This window comes from Lontra canadensis, unplaced genomic scaffold, assembly GCF_010015895.1.
Source record: "Lontra canadensis isolate GAN:19392208 unplaced genomic scaffold, GSC_riverotter_1.0 scaffold3, whole genome shotgun sequence".
NCBI classification, from domain to species: Eukaryota; Metazoa; Chordata; class Mammalia; order Carnivora; family Mustelidae; genus Lontra; species Lontra canadensis.
The window spans coordinates 42,445,461-42,468,258 of NW_022630997.1; the positions used below are offsets into that span (position 1 = coordinate 42,445,461).

Here is a 22,798-nt window from a genome sequence, read left to right on the forward strand (position 1 = left end):
CCCCCCCCCCCTCACAATTTGGGATCTCTTCTGATTTGGCTAAAGCATATTTTCCTGGGGTTGTTGCCGCACTTTTAGTATTTTACTTGTTCCTTCATATACTCTTATCTGGACAAAATGACAAGGCGGAAAAATTCACCACAAAAAAAAAAGAACAAGAGGCAGTACCAAAGGCTAGGGACCTAATCAATACAGACATTGGTAATATGTCAGATCTAGAGTTCAGAATGACGATTCTCAAGGTTCTAGCCGGGCTCGAAAAAGGCATGGAAGATATTAGAGAAACCCTCTCGGGAGATATAAAAGCCCTTTCTGGAGAAATAAAAGAACTAAAATCTAATCAAGTTGAAATCAAAAAAGTTATTAATGAGGTACAATCAAAAATGGAGGCTCTCACTGCTAGGATAATGAGGCAGAAGAAAGAATTAGCGATATAGAAGACCAAATGACAGAGAATAAAGAAGCTGAGCAAAAGAGGGACAAACAGCTACTGGACCACAAGGGGAGAATTCGAGAGATAAGTGACACCATAAGACGAAACAACATTAGAATCATTGGGATTCCAGAAGAAGAAGAAAGAGAGAGGGGAGCAGAAGGTATATTGGAGAGAATTATTGGGGAGAATTTCCCCAATATGGCAAAGGGAACAAGCATCAAAATCCAGGAGGTTCAGAGAACCCCCCTCAAAATCAATAAGAATAGGTCCACACCCCGTCACCTAATAGTCAAATTTACAAGTCTTAGTGACAAAGAGAAAATCCTGAAAGCAGCCCGGGAAAAGAAGTCTGTAACATACAATGGTAAAAATATTAGATTGGCAGCAGACTTATCCACAGAAACCTGGCAGGCCAGAAAGAGCTGGCATGATATATTCAGAGTACTAAACGAGAAAAACATGCAGCCAAGAATACTATATCCAGCTAGGCTATCATTGAAAATAGAAGGAGAGATTAAAAGCTTCCAGGACAAACAAAAACTGAAAGAATTTGCAAACACCAAGCCAGCTCTACAGGAAATATTGAAAGGGGTCCTCTAAGCAAAGAGAGAGCCTAAAAGTAGTACATCAGAAAGGAACAGAAACAATATACAATAACAGTCACCTTACAGGCAATACAATGGCACTAAATTCATACCTCTCAATAGTTACCCTGAATGTTAATGGGCTAAATGCCCCAATCAAAAGACACAGGGTATCAGAATGGATAAAAAAACAAAAACCCATTTATATGTTGCCTACAAGAAACTCATTTTAAACCCGAAGACACCTTCAGATTTAAAATGAGGGGGTGGAAAAGAATTTACCATGCTAATGGACATCAGAAGAAAGCAGGAGTGGCAATCCTTATATCAGATCAATTAGATTTTAAGCCAAAGACTATAATAAGAGATGAGGAAGGACACTATATCATGCTCAAAGGATCTGTCCAACAAGAAGATCTAACAATTGTAAATATCTATGCCCCTAATGTGGGAGCAGCCAGCTACATAAACCAATTAATAACAAAATCAAAGAAACACATCAACAATAATACAATAATAGTAGGGGACTTTAACACTCCCCTCACTGAAATGGACAGATCATCCAAGCAAAAGATCAAGAAGGAAATAAAGGCCTTAAATGACACACAGGACCAGATGGACATCACAGATATATTCAGAACATTTCATCCCAAAGCAACAGAATACACATTCTTCTCTAGTGCCCATGGAACATTCTCCAGAATAGATCACATCCTCGGTCCTAAATCAGGTCTCAACCGGTATCAAAAGATTGGGATCATTCCCTGCATATTTTCAGACCACAATGCTCTGAAGCTAGAACTCAAATCACAAGAGGAAATTTGGAAAGAACCCAAATACATGGAGACTAAACAGCATCCTTCTAAAGAATGAATGGGTCAACCAGGAAATTAAAGAAGAATTGAAAAAATTCATGGAAACAAATGATAATGAAAACACAACGGTTCAAAATCTGTGGGACACAACAAAGGCAGTCCTGAGAGGAAAATATAGAGTGGTACAAGCCTTTCTCAAGAAACAAGAAAGGTCTCAGGTACACAACCTAACCCTACACCTAAAGGAGCTGGAGAAAGAACAAGAAAGAAACCCTAAACCCAGCAGGACAAGAGAAATCATAAAGATCAGAGCAGAAATCAATGAAATAGAAACCAAAAAAACAATAGAACAAATCAACGAAACTAGGAGCTGGTTCTTTGAAAGAATTAATAAGATTGATAAACCCCTGGCCAGACTTATCAAAAAGAAAAGAGAAAGGACCCAAATAAATAAAATCATGAATGAAAGAGGAGAGATCACAACTAACACCAAAGAAATATAGACAATCATAAGAACATATTATGAGCAACTCTATGCCAATAAATTTGACAGTCTGGAAGAAATGGATGCATTCCTAGAGACATAGAAACTACCACAACTGAACCAGGAAGAAATAGAAAGCCTGAACAGACCCATAACCAGTAAGGAGATTGAAACAGTCATCAAAAATCTCCAAACAAACAAAAGCCCAGGGCCAGACAGCTTCCCAGGGGAATTCTACCAAACATTTAAGGAAGAACTAATTCCTATTCTCCTGAAACTGTTCCAAAAAATAGAAATGGAAGGAAAACCTCCAAACTCATTTTATGAGGCCAGCATCACCTTGATCCCAAAACCAGCAAGGATTCCATCAAAAAAGAGAACTACAGACCAATATCCTTGATGAACACAGATGCAAAAATTCTCACCAAAATACTAGCCAATAGGATTCAACAGTACATTAAAAGGATTATTCACCATGACCAAGTGGGATTTATTCCAGGGCTGCAAGGTTGGTTCAACATCCGCAAATCAATCAATGTGATACAACACATTAATAAAAGAAAGGACAAGAACCATATGATACTCTCCATAGATGCTGAAAAAGCATTTGACAAAGTACAGCATCCCTTCCTGATCAAAACTCTTCAAAGTGTAGGGATAGAGGGCACATACCTCAATATTATCAAAGCCATCTATGAAAAACCCATCGCAAATATCATTCTCAATGGAGAAAAACTGAAAGCATTTCCGCTAAGGTCAGGAACACGGCAAGGATGTCCGTTATCACCACTGCTATTCAACATAGTACTAGAAGTCCTAGCCTCAGCAATCAGACAACAAAAAGAAATTAAAGGCATCCAAATCGGCCAAGAAGAAGTCAAACTATCACTCTTCGCAGATGATATGATACTATATGTGGAAAACCCAAAAGACTCCACTCCAAAACTGCTAGAACTGGTACAGGAATTCAGTAAAGTTTCAGGATATAAAATCAATGCACAGAAATCAGTTGCATTTCTCTACACCAACAAGACAGAAGAAAGAGCAATTAAGGAGTCAATGCCATTTACAATTGCACCCAAAACTATAAGATACCTAGGAATAAACCTAACCAAAGAGACTAAGAATCTATACACAGAAAACTATAAAGTACTCATGAAAGAAATTGAGGAAGACACAAAGAAATGGAAAAATGTTCCATGCTCCTGGATTGGAAGAATAAATATTGTGAAAATGTCTATGCTACCTAAAGCAATCTACACATTTAATGCAATTCCTATCAAAATCCCACCCATTTTTTTCAAAGAAATGGAACAAATAATCCTAAAATTTATATGGAACCAGAAAAGACCTCGAATAGCCAAAGGAATATTGAAAAAGAAAGCCAAAGTTGGTGGCATCACAATTCCAGACTTCAAGCTCTACTACAAAGCTGTCATCATCAAGACAGCATGGTACTGGCACAAAAACAGACACATAGATCAATGGAACAGAATAGAGAGCCCAGAAATAGACCCTCAACTCTATGGTCAACTAATCTTCGACAAAGCAGGAAAGAATGTCCAATGGAAAAAAGACAGCCTCTTCAATAAATGGTGTTGGGGGGCACCTGGGTGGCTCAGTGGGTTAAGCCTCTGCCTTCGGCTCAGGTCATGATCTCAGGGTCCTGGGATCGAGCCCCGCATCGGGTTCTCTGTTCAGCAGTGAGCCTGCTTCCCCCTCTCTCTGCCTGCCTCTCTGTCTACTTGTGCTCTCTCTCTCTCTCTGTCAAATAAATAAATAAATAAAATCTTAAAAAAAAATAAATGGTGTTGGGAAAATTGGACAGCCACATGCAGAAAAATGAAATTGGATCATTTCCTTACACCACACACGAAAATAGACTCAAAATGGATGAAGGACCTCAATGTGAGAAAGGAATCCATCAACATCCTTGAGGAGAACACAGGCAGCAACCTCTTTGACCTCAGCCGCAGCAACATCTTCCTAGGAACATCGCCAAAGGCAAGGGAAGCAAGGGCAAACATGAACTATTGGGATTTCATCAAGATCAAAAGCTTTTGCACAGCAAAGGAAACAGTTAACAAAACCAAAAGACAACTGACAGAATGGGAGAAGATATTTGCAAACGACATATCAGATAAAGGGCTAGTGTCCAGAATCTATAAAGAACTTAGCAAACTCAACACCCAAAGAACAAATAATCCAATCAAGAAATGGGCAGAGGACATGAACAGACATTTCTGCAAAGAAGACATCCAGATGGCCAACAGACACATGAAAAAGTGTTCCATATCACTCGGCATCAGGGAAATACAAATCAAAACCACAATGAGATACCACCTCACACCAGTCAGAATGGCTAAAATTAACAAGTCCGGAAATGACAGATGCTGGCGAGGATGCAGAGAAAGGGGAACCCTCCTACACTGTTGGTGGGAATGCAAGCTGGTGCAACCACTCTGGAAAACAGCATGGAGGTTCCTCAAAATGTTGAAAATAGAATTACCCTATGACCCAGCAATTGCACTGCTGGGTATTTACCCTAAAGATACAAACGTAGTGATCCGAAGGGGCACATGCACCCGAATGTTTATAGCAGCAATGTCTACAATAGCCAAACTATGGAAAGAACCTAGATGTCCATCAACAGACGAATGGATAAAGAAGATGTGGTATATACACACAATGGAATACTATGCAGCCATCAAAAGAAATGAAATCTTGCCATTTGTGACGACGTGGATGGAACTAGAGGGTATCATGCTTAGCGAAATAAGTCAATCGGAGAAAGACAACTATCATATGATCTCCCTGATATGAGGGAGAGGAGATGCAACATGGGGGGTTAATGTGGTAGGAGAAGAGTAAATGAAGCAAGATGGGATTGGGAGGGAGATAAACCATAAGTGACTCTTAATCTCACAAAACAAACTGAGAGTTGCTGGGGGGAGGGGGGTTGGAGGGGTGGGGTTATTATGGACATTGGGGAGGGTATGTGCTATGATGAGTGCGGTGAAGTGTATAAACCTGGCGATTCACAGACCTGTACCCCTGGGGAAAAAAAAATTTATGTTTATAAAAAATAAAATTTATTAAAAAAAAACCCAGCATTTACACAAAGACATGTATGTGAATATTTATAGTATATCATGAAACAGTCACTGTAATGAAGATAATGTAAATATCCATTGCTTGTCTCCTCCAACCAAAGTTTTCTTGTGTTCCCTGTTTTCCTCTCATACCTCTGACCACTCTTCTCCTCTTTGTTTTTGGTCTGGCTTCTTTCACTCAGCATAAATTGTATTTAGATTTCATCCATGTTCTTTAATTAAAAAATTGTTATGAGATTCTTTTTGCAATAATTTATCTAAAGTTTGAATTTTCTCATACAAAGTCTTTAGTGTGAACTTTAAACTTGCCCTATTTTTCCAATTATAGTTGGTAGCCCAGTAGTATACTAGATAATATTTCTTTTTTTAAAAAGATTTTATTTATTATTTATTTGACAGACAGAGATCACAAGTAGGCAGAGAGGCAGGCAGAGAGAGAGAAAGGGAAGCAGGCTCCCTGCTGAACAGATAGTCTGATGTGGGGCTTGATCCCAGGACCCTGGGATCATGACCTGAGCTGAAGGCAGAGGCTTTAACCCACTTAGCCACCCAGGCACCCTAGATAATATTTCTTATACAGAAATAAATTCTACCACTTAAAGTTAATCTGGAATTGTGTGTCAAAGATTAAAAGCTTTCTGGGAATAAGAATTATGAAATACCAAAATCAGGCAAGTTTGAAAGGTTTCCTCATAATAACTTAAAATTTTATTTATTTATTTATTTATTTGAGAGAGAAAGCGAGAGAACATGCACAAGCAGGGGGAGTGGCAGACAGAGGGAGAAGCAGGCTCCCTGCTGAGCAAAGAGCTGGATATGGGACTAGATGCCAGGACCCTGGGATCATGACCCAAGCAGAAGGCAGATGCTTAGCCATCTGAGCCACTCAGTGTCCCACCTCATAATAATTTAAATAATAGCATAGGCAGATAACTCTATGATGGTTTTACCTGTTGAATAAATACAGCAATCAGTAAAGCTTTCCATTTCCCCATCTCCCTCTGATTCTACAATGCTGAGATTATCTAGAAAACTAAACGATGTTAAAGAATAATGTGAGTTTCTTTCAAATTTGTCTCATTTGCCTGTGATTCACTGCTTTCTTTTGTTGTTTCTTTTCAGACCAAATGTTTATTTAGCTTGTTCCGGGATACTGGCCATCTTTTGACTCAGAATAATAAAATAGGAGGATTTAATTCTCCATTGTCAAAACCTATTGTTTCTAAGAACCTGAAAGAAGAGAAAACAGTCAAAGAAAAGGAATTGGAAGGAAGGCTTAGGCCTGGGGATTTGGTAGGTTGTTTAGAAGGTGATGATTTTGCTAGTTTTGTTATATGCCAGAGGCTTGCACTGATTTCTTATCTGGAAAATTGCATCAGTTTAGTTTGGATTTTGTTGCAACATAATGATCATTGTTCCTAACACTGTAAGACCATATAAGAATTCAGTTTTTGAGGTACTTTCATTTTCTTTCAGCAAGCACCTAGTATAAAATCTCAGAGCTCAGATACTCCTTTGGAAGTTGAACCATCTCCAAGCCACAATCCAGAAGGACAGGTAACTATGCATAAAGAGTTGGAAAATTAAGTATGATATTATGGAAAATGCTCATTATCTTAGTTACTATCCCATATTTCCCATGACTAGTTTATGACTTTAGGTAAATTTCTTTGTCTTATTGAGATTCTCTAAAATGAGCAGGTGGTACCAAGTTAACTTTAAGGTCCTTTCTAACATTACAAGTTTATGTCTTTCATTAGTCCTACTATATTATGCACTAGGAGGAATGCAAAGATTTATAATCTTACTCATCTGTGTTCAGGAACTCAATGGTCTGGTGGATGAAACAGATTTATACATAACTAACCATAATATGGAATTTTGATGAATGCTATAATAGAGGTACAAATAAAAGGGGAGTGAGGGCTCAAAGAAGACAAATTAATCACTCCTAGAATGGAGCAATCTCAGAAGACTACATGGAAGAGGTGGCATCTGCTCTAAGTAGTGAAAGATAAAGAGAAAAATTTGCCAGATAAAGATGAGGGGGTAAGCATTTCAGGGCCTGGGAATAGCTTGAGTCAAGGCACAAAGAAGGTAGCAGAATTTGGAGTATATCAATTAATTTAGTGTATGGAGTAGACAAATGAAAAGAGATTCTAGAAGGAGGTGAGAAAGGAGAGGCTACACTGAGTCGTAGAAAGTCTTGTTGAAAGCCTTGTTAAAAGGTTTGGGTTTCATTATATAGGTGATGAGGGACTCTTAAGCCTCATCTTGGAGACTCACATGAAAGGTTTTTAAGTCATGTGGAAATAAGACCTTATATGCATTTAATGGGCCGAACTCTTGCAAGGATGTGAAAAAAAGAGAATGAGGTTGGGTTGGGGGCTTCAGATATCAGTTTATAGGTTTTTATTATAGTACAGATGAGTGTTAGTGCCAGTTTGGTTTAGTGAAGAGGTCGTAGAAAAGAAAGTCAGAAACTTGAAGAGGCAAGATATGGAATTGGGAAGTTTGAGGGTGCTGAGGAAGAGAAGCTGAAGATAACTCAGGTTCAAGAGAAAAGTCAAAAGAGAGGCCAAAATAAGGGAAATGATAAGTTCAGTTTGGGACATGTTGTATTTAGGATGCTGGCAAAATTCTGGGTAAAAATGTCCATCAGGTTGCAGTTGGTAGATGGTGATGTAGATGCTGTGAGTGGGACTATCAGAACGTTATGTGAATATTTCCATAGGACTTGGAAGGTGTGGTGGCAGAAAGAATAGCATTCACTTAAAACAGTTCTAAGAAAAGTATTGAACAAGTTAAACAGCACTTCAGCTAAGATAGAACTTTCCAAGAATAAAATTGAAAATGCTTTTCTGCAAGAGATAACCACTGTTACCTTTTCTTTCCAGTTATTTTTTTGTATTAAAAATATTTTGAGGGACGCCTGGGTGGCTCAGTTGGTTGGACGACTGCCTTCAGCTCATGTCATGATCCCGGGGTCCCAGGATCGAGTCCCACATCGGGCTCCCAGCTCCATGGGGAGTCTGCTTCTCCCTCTGACCTTCTCCTCGCTCATGCTCTCTCTCACTGTCTCGCTCTCAAATAAATAAATAAAATCTTAAAAAAAATATTTTGACAGTCAAGATCATGCTATATACATATATTTGTACCTGCAGTTTTCTTACTTGTATTATGAATGTTAGGGTACTAAAATTTGTTTATATATATCTATTTTTAATGGAAAGAATAAATTAGAGAAAAATATCTTTACAGCAATATATAGAAGCAGGGACATACATTGTGTTGGAGATTCAGCTGGACAGAGCCTTGGTTCCAAAGCGAATGCCAGAGGAGTTAGCCAAAAGGTGTGTAGCAATGGTTCTTATACTTGTTTTGCAAAAACATTTTAGGTATAAATAAAAGGAATTCAGATTGTCCCCATAAATATAATTTCCTAGGCTAAGTAGCAGAAAGTTTTTTTTTCCTCAGATGAAATTTCTTTCGTTACTGTTGCTTTCTTATTACAAAAGCAGCATATGCTCATTATAAAAAAAAAAACATTTTGAAAAAATTGAGTATATAATAATATCTGAGTATATAATAATATAATATAATAAAATATAAAATAATAATATAATATAATAATAATCTGAGTATATAAAAACACTCAGATTTCTACCCACCCAGTGATAACCACTTTAAAAAACTGGTACTTATCCTTCTGGAGTTATTGTAAAGTTTCTGTATTATACACACATACCACAAACATACACACCATGTCACATATAAATAAATGTGATTTTAAAAAATGGTTTTTATATTGTACCATAGTGCTTTGATTGTGTTTCTAGAAAATTATCCATTTCATCTATGTTATTCAATTTGTTGATATACAATTGCTCATGACATTCTCTTATTATTCTTTTTATCTCTATAAAATGGGGAGTAATGTTCCTGCAGACCTAGATAGGAGGCTTGACTTCATCACCTTGAGATCATGACCTGAGCCAAAATCAAGAGTCAGATGCTTAACAGACTGAGCCACTCAGGCGCCCCAGTTACAGATTATATGTTTATACATTTTGTACCTATTAGCAAAGATTTCTAACTACTATTTTATGCATTTACCTTCAAAAAACAAATAAACAGGAGTTACAAACCAAAAGTACAATAATACTCATTTTCATATTTACCTTTACCGGTGTTATTTCTTCAGTTACCTTCCAGTTACTGACTAGTGTCCTTTCATTTCAGCCTGAGAGGCTCCTTTTAGCATTTCTTATAGATTAGATCTTACTAATAGACTCTTAGTTTTTGTTTATTAATTTTTTCTTCATTCTTGAAGGGTAACTTGCTGTATATAGAATTTTTGGTTGGCATTTTTTTTCTTTCAGAACCTTAAATATGTTACCCTAGTACCTTCTGGCCTCCATGGCTTGGGTTATTCTTATTGACATTATTGAAATTATCTGTTTATCTTATGTGACAAATAACTCCTCTCACTGCTTTTTGAGTTTTTCTCTTGTCTTTGGCTTCTTACAATTTGACAATGATATGTCTTAGTATAGATCTCTTCAAGTTTATTCTGCTTGGAAATTGTTATGCTTCTTGGATATATAGATTCATGTCTTTCTGCCCCTTTGCCTTTCTCTTCTCCTTCTGAGATTCCCATAAGGTGTATGTTGGTCATACAAATTGTGTATGTTGATGGTGTCCCACATATTTTAGGCCCTGTTTACTTTTTGTTTGTTTTTCTTTCTGTCCTCAGACTAGGTAATTTCAATTATCCTGTCTTCAAGTTTGCTCATTCTTTCTTCTGCCTGACCAAATCTGTTGAACCCTCTAGTAATTTCATTTCAGTTAATGTACTTTTCAACTACAGACTTTCTATTTGGTTCTTTAAAAAATTTCTATCTCTTTATTGATACTCTATTCTTATTTTGTTTATACATTATTATCCTGATTGCTCTTAATCCTTCGTTTGCGGTTTCCTTTAACTCTTTGAGCACAAGTAAGTTGTTTTATTTCACATCTTTTTGTAGCAAGTCCAGTGTCTGCACTTCCTCAGGGACAATATCAATTTATTTTTTTCTTTCAAAAGAGCCATATTTTTATGTTTTTTAAAAATACATCTTGTGATTTTGTTGTTGTTGTTGTTGAAAACTGGACAGTTTGATATTATAAAGTGGGAACTTTGGTAATCAGATTTTCCCCTTCCCCAGGGTTTGCTGTTCTTAATTGTTGAAGTTGTAGGTTGTGTTCAGCCAGTGTTTTGATTGAAATTTTCTTGAATGCCAGGATCTTGATATAATCAAACAAATAAAGATAAAACAAAATTTTTGTTTGTTTGTTTTTATAGATGATTACATGCTGGAGCATTCTCTCGAGTTTCTTTTCTTTTTTTAATATTTATTTATTTATTTACAGAGAGATAGAGCACATGTGAGCAGGGGGAGCAGGGGGACCACATAGAGAGGGAGAGAAGCAGACTCCCTGCTGAGCAGGGAGCCTGAGGTAGGGCTCAATCCCATGACCCCGAGACTGTGATCTGAGCCAAAATCAAGAGTCAGACACTTAAATGACTGAGCCAACCAGGTGCCCCTGGAGCATTCTTTTATTGCTTAACTAGGCTGTTTATAATTCTGCCTCAGCCTTCACTTCCTGCTTGTACTGGGACTAAAGATCAGTCCATGGTGGAAGCTTAAGGTCTTCTCAAGTCTTTTCTGAACATGTATCCCATCCTGAGCATATATATAGCTTTCTAAATTCTTCTATACAAGTACTTTTGAATACACCAATTTCCCAGAGAAACCTACTTTTCTTCCAAGGCCTTAGGTGGTTTGTTGTATATCAACCACAATCTTTTGTCCCACAGAGTTATGGGTTTTTTATAATCTTACAATGTTTTTGAGCAATGTGCACCCACTGGTTTTCTATCTTTTCAAGATAGGAGAAATAGTATTGAGTGCCATATGTCAGTCATTCAGGTAGCCCCAGATAGGTTAAAACAAATGCAGTAACTTGTGAACAAGGACTGCTCTGCTTTTCCAGAATCAGAGCCTAGTGTGCCACACTGGAAATGCAGGTTGCCATTTTCAGTATTGCCACTGAGCTGGGAATAGGATGAGGCAAGGGCAAGTAAAAATGCCTCTAAGCTTGCCCACTATTATAGTTGCCTTTTTCTTGGTTTTCAGTATTTGTTTCATTGCTGTAAACTCTTGACTGTCTTCCATAGTTCTCACAGAGTTGGTTCAGACAGTTTCTGATTATTATTTTCAGTGTTTCTACAGAAGGTTGGGAGTTTAGAGTTTTTTACTCTATCATTTTGCTGACATCTAGACTTCACCTTTTGATGTGAGGGACACTATGCTCAATGCAGGATGAAAGGAAAGGAGATTATTTATTACAGATATTTTTAAGGCCTTTGATAAATATCCCCAAGTTGCCTTCCAAAAAGTTTGCAGTTCCCCAAGTGGTGTATGAGCCTGCTCTTTCTTCATACATTCACCGACACAATACTTTTTTGTATTTCCTATTTTGACAAGGGAAGAAATTTTCTCATTTTGATTTAATTTTTTGAAAGTTTCTCATTTTAATTTTAATCCACATTATAAATGTTTTAGTGAGAGTAAACATTTTTTCACATACTAGTCATTTGGAAGTCCTCTTTTGAAAATAACTTGCTTGTAGTGGCACATTTATCCTTAATACCAAAAAGTTTCAAAACTTTTAAAAACTTTGCATTTAATCCCTTTCTGAAAATAAGTTGATAATATTTACTATAAATGATATATATAAAATAAAATTGATAATCTGGAAATAGAAAGTTGAAAACTCAAGCCATGGAAACAAAGAGAAAGAAAGTGTTAAATAGAACTTTCATAAATAAGCATCAAATCTTTCTTGTTTAACAAAAAGGGAAATACTATAAATTATGCGGCTCTAATCCTAAAGGAGGACCCATGCTAGTTCCAAAAGAGATCAGATATCTTCCTGACATTAATTTTTAAAACAGATTTCTCATTTGAGATCTTACATAGGGAATACTTAGTGACAAAATAACAGCAAGTTTAATGAAAGTTTTATAGCAAATGTAGGTGCAAGTTTTTTATAATTTTTTTATTGAAGTACAATTGAAATTTAACATTTTATTAGTTTCAGGTGTACAACGTAATGATTCAATAGTTGTAAAACTGAAATGATTACCACAATAAGTCTAGTTAATATCTGTCACCATGCAGAGTTATACAAAAATTTTTTTTCTTGTGATGAGAGCTTTTAAGGTCTACTCTTTTAACAATCTTCAGATATGCAATACAATATTTTTTTTGAGTTTTATTATTTATTTTTAGTAATCTCTATACCCAACATGTGGCTTTAACTCATGACCCTGAGATCAAGCATCATGCGCTCTTCCAACTGAGCCAACCAGGTGCCCCTCAAATATGCAGAACAGTATTATTTTTTTATCTTATTTTTTTAAAGATTTACTTATTTTAAAAAAATTTTTAAAAGATTTTATTTATTCATTTCAGAGAGTGAGGAGAGAGAGAGATAGAGTGCACACATGAGCATGATGGGGGGAGGGTCAGAGGTAGAAGCAGACTCCCTGCTAAGCACAGATCTGGATGCAGGACTCAATCCCAGGACCCTGAGATCATGACCTGAGCCAAAGGCAGATGCTTAATGAACTGAGCCACCCAGGAACTCCTATTTATTTATTTTAGAAAGAGAGAGAGAAAGCCTAGTGGGGAGGTGCAGAGGGAGAGGGAGAGAGAATCTCAAGTAGACCCCCTGCTGAGTGCAGAGCCTGATGCAGGGCTCCATCCCACCACTGTGAGATCAAGACCACAGCCACCCAGGTGCCCCTAGGTGCCCCTGCTCTTAGACTTTAAAAATATATATATATATTTTTTTTAAAGATTTTTATTTATTTATTTGACAGAGAGCACAAGTAGGCAGAGAGGCAGGCGGGGGAGGAGGGAAGCAGGCTCTTTGCTAAGCAGATAGCCCAATGCAGGGCTCAATCCCAGGACCCTGGGATCATGACTTGAGCCTAAGTCAGAGGCTTTAACCCACTGAGCCACCCAGGTGCCCCTAGACTTTTTAATTAGACATGGTTATTACCTGTGAGTTTTTCTTTGGCTGTAGAGAGGTAAAAGGCAGATTTCTCCTCCAAGCTAGACCAAGTGTCAATATTATAGACCAAAGGCAAATTAAGAATGGCAGTGCTAGGGACGCCTGGGTGGCTCAGTTGGTTGGACGACTGCCTTCGGCTCAGGTCATGACCCCGGAGTCCCGGGATCGAGTCCCACATTGGGCTCCCAGCTCCACGGGGAGTCTGCTTCTCTCTCTGACCTTCTCCTCGCTCATGCTCTCTCTCACTGTGTCTCTCTCAAATAAATAAATAAAATATTAAAAAAAAAAAAGAATGGCAGTGCTAGAATAGTGGACCCAATATTCATAAAAGTTGATTTGCCTTTGGTTCCTGGCTGAGACATATATGTACCTAACTGCTGAATCTTTGTCAATGTATATATTTAATGCACTCTTAAACATAAAGAGAAGCTCAATTACGTTTACAATAAAAGAAATACAAATTTAAAAACTACCCTGAAATACCTTTTTTTAATTGCAAAAGATCAAAAAAGCTTAATAACTCATTAAGTTGTTGATGAGCACATTAGAAATGGGTCCTCTCATTCAAATTAGTGAGAGTATAAATTGGTAAAAATCCTGGGGAGGACAGTGTCGTAATAGCTATTAAAATACATAAGCATGTGTCTTTTAACCTAGTAACTCACTTCCAGTAACTTCTTTACAGATAAATGTTCTTAGCAAGGCCATTAGTGACTACTGCATTATTAAATCCAATCTTTTCAAGGTCATTGTGACCTGTTATTAGTGTTTAATGATTCAGTCCTCCTTGAAGCTCTTCTTTACCAGGCTCTCACAATACTATACTCTCTTGGTTTTATTCCTCCTCCTCTGGCTTCTTTATCTCTCTAGCCTCTAAATGTTGGAGTCTCTCAGATCTCAGTCCTTGGACCCTTTTCAATCTACATTTACTACTTTGGTTTTTATCTAGTCCCATGTCTCTAACTACCATCTATGTGCTGATGGCTTTCAAATTTGTATATGGGCCATGGGCCTCTCTCCTGAACTCTGGATTCATACATTTCATTCTCACAAACTCTCTGGTCAGAATCATTGTAATCTCTTACCTGGTCCCCCTACATCTACTATTCTACCCTTCAGTTTATTCTTTTTATAAAGTAACAACTTTATTGAGATATAGTCCACATACCATTCACTTCACCCATTTAAACCATACCCAAACCAGTGGTTTTTAGTATACTCACAGAGTAATACAACCTTCACCACAATCAACTTTATAACATTTTTCTTACTCCTAAAAGAAATCTCATACATATTAGCAGTCACTCTATATTTCCTCTCAGCCCTTATGCCATCCCCTCTCCCAGAACCCCCCAGCCCTAGGCTATCATGTATCTACTTTTTGTCTGTATAAATTTTCCAGCTTTGGACAATTTATTAAATTTGACTGGCTTCTTTCATTTAACATAATGCTGTCAAGGTTTATCCATACTGTAGCATGTATCAGTACTTCTTTTCTTTGTTGTTGAATAATATTTCACTGTATGGGTATACCACATTTCCCCCCATTCTTCAGTTGATGGACATTTGGACAATTTATTCTTAATATAGCCTTCTATACTGATTGTGTTAAAATGGAAGTCAACTCATGTAACTAACTCCTCTGCTCAGAAACTACTAGTGACTCCCTGGCACACTCTGAGTAAAAGCCTAAATCCTTACAATGGCCTATGTATTCATTATGTACTTTGCTCTCACTTTTTCTATCCATTCATACTTGGCTTCCTGCTGTTCTTCACACATGCGAGGCACACTGTTGCAGCAAGGCCTTTACACTTTCTGTTCCCTTTTGCCTGTACTTTCCTTATACCAGGTATCTACACAACTTGCTTCCTCACTTCCCTGAGGTCTTTACTCAAATGTTACCATCTCAGTAAGTGTCTTGATGAAATGTGTTTCCCTACTTCACCACCCTAGCCCCCAACATAGTCCATCTGCCTTCCTGCCTTATTTTTCTCTGTGGCACATATCACTAAAATATTTATCTTAATAATTGTTTTTCTTTTCCCACTAGAATATAAGTTCCATGAGGGCAAGAATTTTTGCCTAATTTGTTTAATGCTCTATTCCCAACACTTAGGAAAGTGCCTGATGGATGGTAGGCACTCAGTATATGTCTTGAATGAGTGAATAAATAACATTGTCTCTGGAGAGGAAATTGGGTGGCTGGACAAAAAGGTTGTCAAAAAGGAGACAATTTAGTATATATTGTTTCTATACCTCATAAGTTTTGAATCATAGGATATAATACCTATTAAAATAAATAAAACTAAAATTAGAAATAATGAGCAGAGGTATATAATTACATAGGACCTATTAAAGAAAAATTGAATTTGTATATTTGATTGTAAACTTTAAGGCAGTACTGTATATGTCAGCAGGAATCTGAAACTATAAGGAGGAAAAGCTAAGAACTTAATTTCCTCTAGTTTTTGTAAGGTCTCTAGAAAATGGAAGGTAGAAGTTTTGGCATAACTAGGTTGATAGTAATAAAATACATTTTCTTAACACAACATCTGATATCATTATTATAATTTAATGCAGCCATAAATTATGTGTACCAAGAGGACACTTTTTATCCTAGATGAAGAGGAAAGAAAAGTATTCACTTGCCTGTGCCATTTAGACTTCTAAAACTTCATTGTTTCAGAGACTCTATGGAGTGCACTTACATCATAACACCCATTTCTTGCTAACTCCCGAGTCAAGCAGTCTCTTGAGTGCAATAACAGTTTTTAAAAATGTATGAGTAAAACCGGGCTGAAATTAGCCAAAAGTACAACTTTGCTGATTTCTGAGTAGCTGGCTTCTTTCCTATCGAATCCATAGCCATATACTGTTCTGTGCTTCACATCTAGGCTTTTACATGAGAGAATTGTAATGCTCAAGCATGATGTGGAAACAAAACTTAGGTCTCTCCCATACAGGCCCTTTAGAAGTAGGAGTAAGAGAACATAAATCTACAGATAATAAAGTTTGGTTTTGTTTTTGTCGTTTTTTTTTGGTACAGGGTCAAGGAAATGATTCCTCCAAGGCCGCCTCTTACCCGTCGGACAGGAGGAGCTCAGAAGGCAAGTGCCAAAGCCATGGTGAAACTATAAGTAATAAAGTGTTGAGTGCACCCATTTGAAAATAAGGCATGGATTCTTCAGTATGTTTTCTAGAAGGGGTGAGAAATTGTAGCTTCCTGGTTCTTTTTGTGACCAGTTTTTCTCTTCCTGGTTCTGTTTGTGACCAGTGACGTACAATGACGAGTGAATAGTGTTTCCTCTTTGGCTGGTAGTCTCTGAGCCTTTTCAGTAAAGGACAATTTATACCTAAAGTATTATTGAATGTAAAACCCAATCCAGTTTCAGACTTCCATTATATATCTTGATCTCTTCAAGGCCTCTTTACCAGATATTTTGTATTTTGCTAGGCAGTGAGTGACTACCACATGCAGATCAAGAATATTTCTAGAGCTATTCTGGATGAGTATCATAGGATGTTTGGAAAACAGGTGGCCAAACTGGGGAGTAACATGGATAGTGAAACCGTGGAGGAGCAGAAGTGCCTGCTCAGCTATGAACTTAACTGCTCTGGAAAATACTTCGCTTTCAAAGAACAGCTCAAGGTAAATACTCATTTAATTGTTCAGTGGATTTTTATGAGGCATCTTCTCTACATTCCTAATTATTAGTTTTTCTCTGCTCATGTTCAGCTATGCTTCCACCATTCTTGCTGTTGGTGCCAAGAGTTATGTTCTGTCTGATAGGACATGAGAAGCTCCACTTGTGCAAAGCCCTGGTTTTAAGTCTTTACTTGAGGCTAGGCCAGATTTTGAACCAGGTTTCGTGTTGCTGTGGCAGGTAGAAACTCTGTACCTGGTACTGATTCCATGACTACTAATTCTCTGTCTCCCATTACCTACCTTTCCATAGTCCACAGAATCACTAAGATTGGAGAAATATTTACTTAATAATAATCTTCTGCATCATAATGCTTAACATTTATTGAGTGTTTGCAGTATACCAGACAAATTTTTAAATGCTTTGTATTTTACTAATTTAATCCTAACAACAATCCTATGAGGTAGATAGTCTTCATTTTACAGTTGGAGAAATGCAATATTAATTAGGTAAGTAATTTCCCCAAGAGCATAGAACTAGTAAAGGGTAAAGATGAGACTCAAATTCAGGCAGCCTTCTTGCCCCAGAATTAACATTCTTAACTGCTATGCTGGATTACCTCTCTGTGCACATTTATCATGTGTCCTGTACTGAACTTAACAGATACAAAGAAAGCACATGGAAATAATAGGTGAAAAACAACTGATGCCCATGGAGGTGAGGAGCTCTTCTCAGTAGGTGGCATAGTCACAACTTAGTTTGATTCCTGGTTCTACCATTACTAGCTGAATGGTCAAATGACTTTACCTCTTTGAGCTTTAATTACTTTGTGTAATTATGAGGAATAATACTAATACTATCACATGGGGTCATTATGAGAATTAAACAATATGATGCATGGAAAGTGCTTGGTACAAAACCTGGCAATAATGTTAGCTGGGTGGGGGGGGACAGTCATGGCTACAGCAATATGTTATTTGTACAGCATTTTAAGTTTTATCACCTACTTGTTATCTTTCTTTGGCTTCTCAATCATCTTTTGAAGTAAGATAATAAGACCAGAAGTACACATCCATATAACAAATGAGGAAAATGAGGTAGTAACTTCAATTGTTGAGGTTGTACGGTGGCAGAATTAGAAGTAGAATTCCATTCTCTAGACTGTCAAATCACACCTTTTGCTCTTGTATCATATGGTCACCATAAGAGATGTAATGCATAAATCTAATGCTGAGGTTTTCTTTAGATTTATGGCTCTCTTCACATGATATGTATTCTGCATTGACCGTATTAGAGATGACGTCAAGAAAAGAAGTCATGCAGAGTATGCTGACTGGGGGAAAATCAGAGACCTGACATTCTAGTAGTTACCAAGGGAGAAATCAATCACTTTCTGAAGTTCTGATGAGCCTTAGACCAGGGCTCAAGGGAGGCCTGTGTTGTCAGTGTGGTGCTGGACTCTATAATCAAATGGATGATCTATGTCTCTTACAGCATGCTGTAGTAAAGATTGTGAGGGAGAAGTATTTGAAGACAACGCCATTTGAAAGCCAGGAGGAACTGCAGACATTTATTAGTGAGCTCTATGTGTTCTTGGTGGATCAGATGCATGTGGCCTTAAACCAGGTAGGTGCTCAAGAACTAAGAGCCCTTCCTTTTCTCCATAGGACATCAGGGTCTCTGAATGATTCCTTCCTTGCTTGCTTCCTTTCTTCATTCAGCAAACATTTATGAGGTGTCTACTCTATTGCACTGACAAAGATGAATAAGAAACTGCCTAAATTATAAAACTAGTTTTCGGGAGAATGAGGGAGAATAATTCAACTTCCTGGCATAATAACTTTCATAATTATCTTAAATGTGATGGATAAAAGAAATATATAAAATCAGCTAATTAAATTATAAAACAAAAATCATCATTTTATTCATTCTGTGTGTACAATTTTCAGTTTGCTCTCCATGATTGGCAATCAAAACTAAGAAACATTATAAGCTTTCAGATATTATACCTGAATAACAATGACAGTTCAATTGTGCCTTTTCTTTTCTTTTTTTTTTTTTTTGGGAGAGGGGGGTATGTAGGGCAGAAGGAGAGGGAGAGAGAGAGAGAGTCCCAAGCAGGCTCCCTGCCCATTGCAAAGCCCCATACAGAGCTTGATCTCACAACCCTGAGATGATGACCTGAGCCTAAATCAAGGGTTGCATGCTTAACCCACTGAGCCACCCAGGTGCCCCCAAACATGCCTTTTCTATTTGACTGTTAGCCTGCTCTTCTCCCATTTGTCTCTTTCTATCTATATTTGCACAGCTTGCATATTGTCTTCATTTGCTCATTTTAAAATGTATATAGTTGTGGTTTATTTGAAAACAATGGCGAAAAGCCAAGTCTTTTTGTCCCCTTGGTCGTCTCTAAGCAGCCATTGTTCCTCAAACCCTCTGTTGTTTTTCCCTTTACTGTTGCTTTCTTCTCTATCACCATTATTTTTTCTTTCACCTTGTCTTTCTGGAGGGGGAAGGTGAGGAGTGTCCTATATCCTAAGATTAAGAAAACAATTCTACCTTGAGCACAGATGATTTAGATAAATTGCCTTGAGAATTGAGCATGAGATAGTAGTTACTGTTGCCTTGTGCTGTCAAGGAATCCCTGTCTAGTAGAGAAGAGAGACATCAAATACAAATAAGTGCAATAGGGTGAGGTAAGTGCTGTGACAGGGACATGTCCATGGGAGAGCAAGTTAGGGGATACCTAAAGATTGGTCAACTTCACCCTGAGAAAGGTGTCAGGAAAGGATTCACAGAAGAGCTGTGCCTTGAGCTTGAAGACTAAAAATTTTCCAGGTGGATGTTTCAGAGCATTTGAGTCATAGGGAACATCACAAAAGCTTGGAAGATTGGAAGTATGGCATATACAGAAACTGCCTATCATTTAGGAACAGAGATTGAAGTGGTTAAGGGACATAGAAGTAGGAGTTGAAGCCAGGGATCAGTTCCTAGTAAGGGGATTGAGAATGTGGATGGAAGCCTTATATGCTACACAAAGAAGTTTTGACTTTTTCCCTTATTAGCGTTTGGAAGCAATAAATTTAATTACATTATAAGTGGAATAATATAATCAGATCTACATTTTATGAAAAACACTCTGATGGCAGTATGTTGTATGGGTTAGATGTAATGAAACTGGTGGTGTTAACCAGTTATTATTTGGTAATAAAGGGGTCAAAGATTCTTAAGTTTAAGGCTCAATAATGGGGTAGCTTATAGTACCATTAACTAGAACAGGAAATACAACAGAAGTGAATTTGGTAGGAGGCAGGTGATTGTTGAAATCACTTTTGAACATTGGTTCTTGTGGGGTTTTTCTTAAGAGAGATCTGAGCTGGAGAGAAGATTTGGGGAGCCATGAGTATATACAGGCATTACTTGGAGATATTGACAGTTTGGTTCCAGACCACCACAATAAAGCAAATATCACAATAAACAAGTCAAATGAATTTTTTGGTTTCCCAGTGCATATAAATGTTTACACTATACTGGAGACTATTATGTATGCAATAGCATTATGTCTAGAAAAACAATGTACGTATCTTAGTTAAAAAAAAAATACCGTATTGCTAAAAAATCCTAACCATCATCTGAGTTTTCAGCGAATTCTAACCACAGATCACAGATCACTGTAACAAATATAGTTAACAATGAAAAAGCTTGAATTATTGTGACAGTTACCCAAATGTGACACAGAGGCACAAAGTGAGCAAATGCTATTAGAAAATGGCACAATAGATTTGTTTGACACAGAGTTACCACAAATCTTCAATTTGTAAAAACAAACAAACAAACAAACAAAAAACCAACCAAAAGACAGTATCTGTGAAGTGCAACAAAAGATATGCCTTAGATACTAGTTAAAATATGATCATAAATTAAGCTGCTGAGAAAAACATGAGTCGAGAGAGAAGTGAGCTGTCAGTGGAACCCTATCAAGCAGCAGCATTTAAGGGATGGATGAGTAAAAGAATTAATGGAAGGAGGGGTGCCTGCGTGGCTCAGTCATGATCCCAGGGTCCTGGGATTGAGCCCCGCATCAGGCTCCCTGCTCAGCGGGAAGTCTGCTTCTTCCCTCTCCCACTCCCCCTGTTTGTGTTCCCTCTCTCGCTGTGTCTCTCTCTGTCAAGTAAGTAAATAAAAATCTTTAATTAAAAAAAAAGAATTAATGGAAGGAGATAAGTGAATTGTTAAAAAGGTAAAAGCCAGAAGACAGTGGTATCACAGAAGTTAAGGGGAGATAATTTTAAGAAGAAAAAGTAGTCAACAATGTCAAATATTCCTAGGAGTTCATGGGGAAGGAGAATTGGAACAAGGTCGTCAAAAGGTATAAACTTCAAATTACAAGATAAACTAGTACTAGTGATGTAATGTACAGCATGATGACTAAAGCTAACACTGTTGAATGATATATGTGAAAGTTAAGGGAGTAAATCTTTTTTATTTATTTATTTATTTATTTATTTATTTAATAATTTTATTTTTTATAAACATATATATATATATTTTTTCCCCCCAGGGGTACAGGTCTGTGAATCTCCACGTTTACAAACTTCACAGCACTCACCATAGCACATACCCTACCCAATGTCCATAACCACCCCCCCAACCCCCCTCTGCCCAGCAACCCTCAGTTTGTTTTGTGAGATTAAGAGTCACTTATGGTTTGTCTCCCTCCCAATCCCAACTTGTTTCATTTACTCTTCTCCTACCCCCTTAACCCCCCATGTTGCATCTCCTCTCCCTCATATCAGGGAGATCATATGATAGTTGTCTTTCTCCGATTGACTTATTTCGCTAAGCATGATACCCTCTAGTTCCATCCATGTTGTCGCAAATGGCAAGATTTCATTTCTTTTGATGGCTGCATAGTATTCCATTGTGTGTATATACCACATCTTCTTTATCCATTCATCTGTTGATGGACATCTAGGTTCTTTCCATAGTTTGGCTATTGTAGACATTGCTGCTATAAACATTCGGGTGCACGTGCCCCTTCGGATCACTACGTTTGTATCTTTAGGGTAAATACCCAGCAGTGCAATTGCTGGGTCATAGGGTAGTTCTATTTTCAACATTTTGAGGAACCTCCATGCTGTTTTCCAGAGTGGTTGCACCAGCTTGCATTCCCACCAACAGTGTAGGAGGGTTCCCCTTTCTCTGCATCCTCGCCAGCATCTGTCATTTCCGGACTTGTTAATTTTAGCCATTCTGACTGGTGTGAGGTGGTATCTCATTGTGGTTTTGATTTGTATTTCCCTGATGCCGAGTGATATGGAGCACTTTTTCATGTGTCTGTTGGCCATCTGGATGTCTTCTTTGCAGAAATGTCTGTTCATGTCTTCTGCCCATTTCTTGATGGGATTATTTGTTCTTTGGGTGTTGAGTTTGCTAAGTTCTTTATAGATTCTGGACACTAGCCCTTTATCTGATATGTCGTTTGCAAATATCTTCTCCCATTCTGTCAGTTGTCTTTTGGTTTTGTTAACTGTTTCCTTTGCTGTGCAAAAGCTTTTGATCTTGATAAAATCCCAATAGTTCATTTTTGCC

At 37.5% G+C, this 22,798-nt stretch overlaps 1 protein-coding gene across 1 annotated transcript in view; it reads left to right on the top strand.

Moving 5' to 3' along the window:
• The window catches only part of CFAP70 (cilia and flagella associated protein 70), a 125,096-nt gene that overhangs the window by 55,739 nt on the left and 46,559 nt on the right, over positions 1 to 22,798 (top strand). Inside the window, exons 11-16 of the mRNA XM_032843088.1 lie at positions 6,555 to 6,725; positions 6,909 to 6,989; positions 8,694 to 8,785; positions 16,609 to 16,669; positions 17,017 to 17,211; positions 18,701 to 18,832. Coding sequence (XP_032698979.1) covers positions 6,555 to 6,725; positions 6,909 to 6,989; positions 8,694 to 8,785; positions 16,609 to 16,669; positions 17,017 to 17,211; positions 18,701 to 18,832 — 732 coding nt within the window. The remainder of the gene's footprint in view (positions 1 to 6,554; positions 6,726 to 6,908; positions 6,990 to 8,693; positions 8,786 to 16,608; positions 16,670 to 17,016; positions 17,212 to 18,700; positions 18,833 to 22,798) is intronic.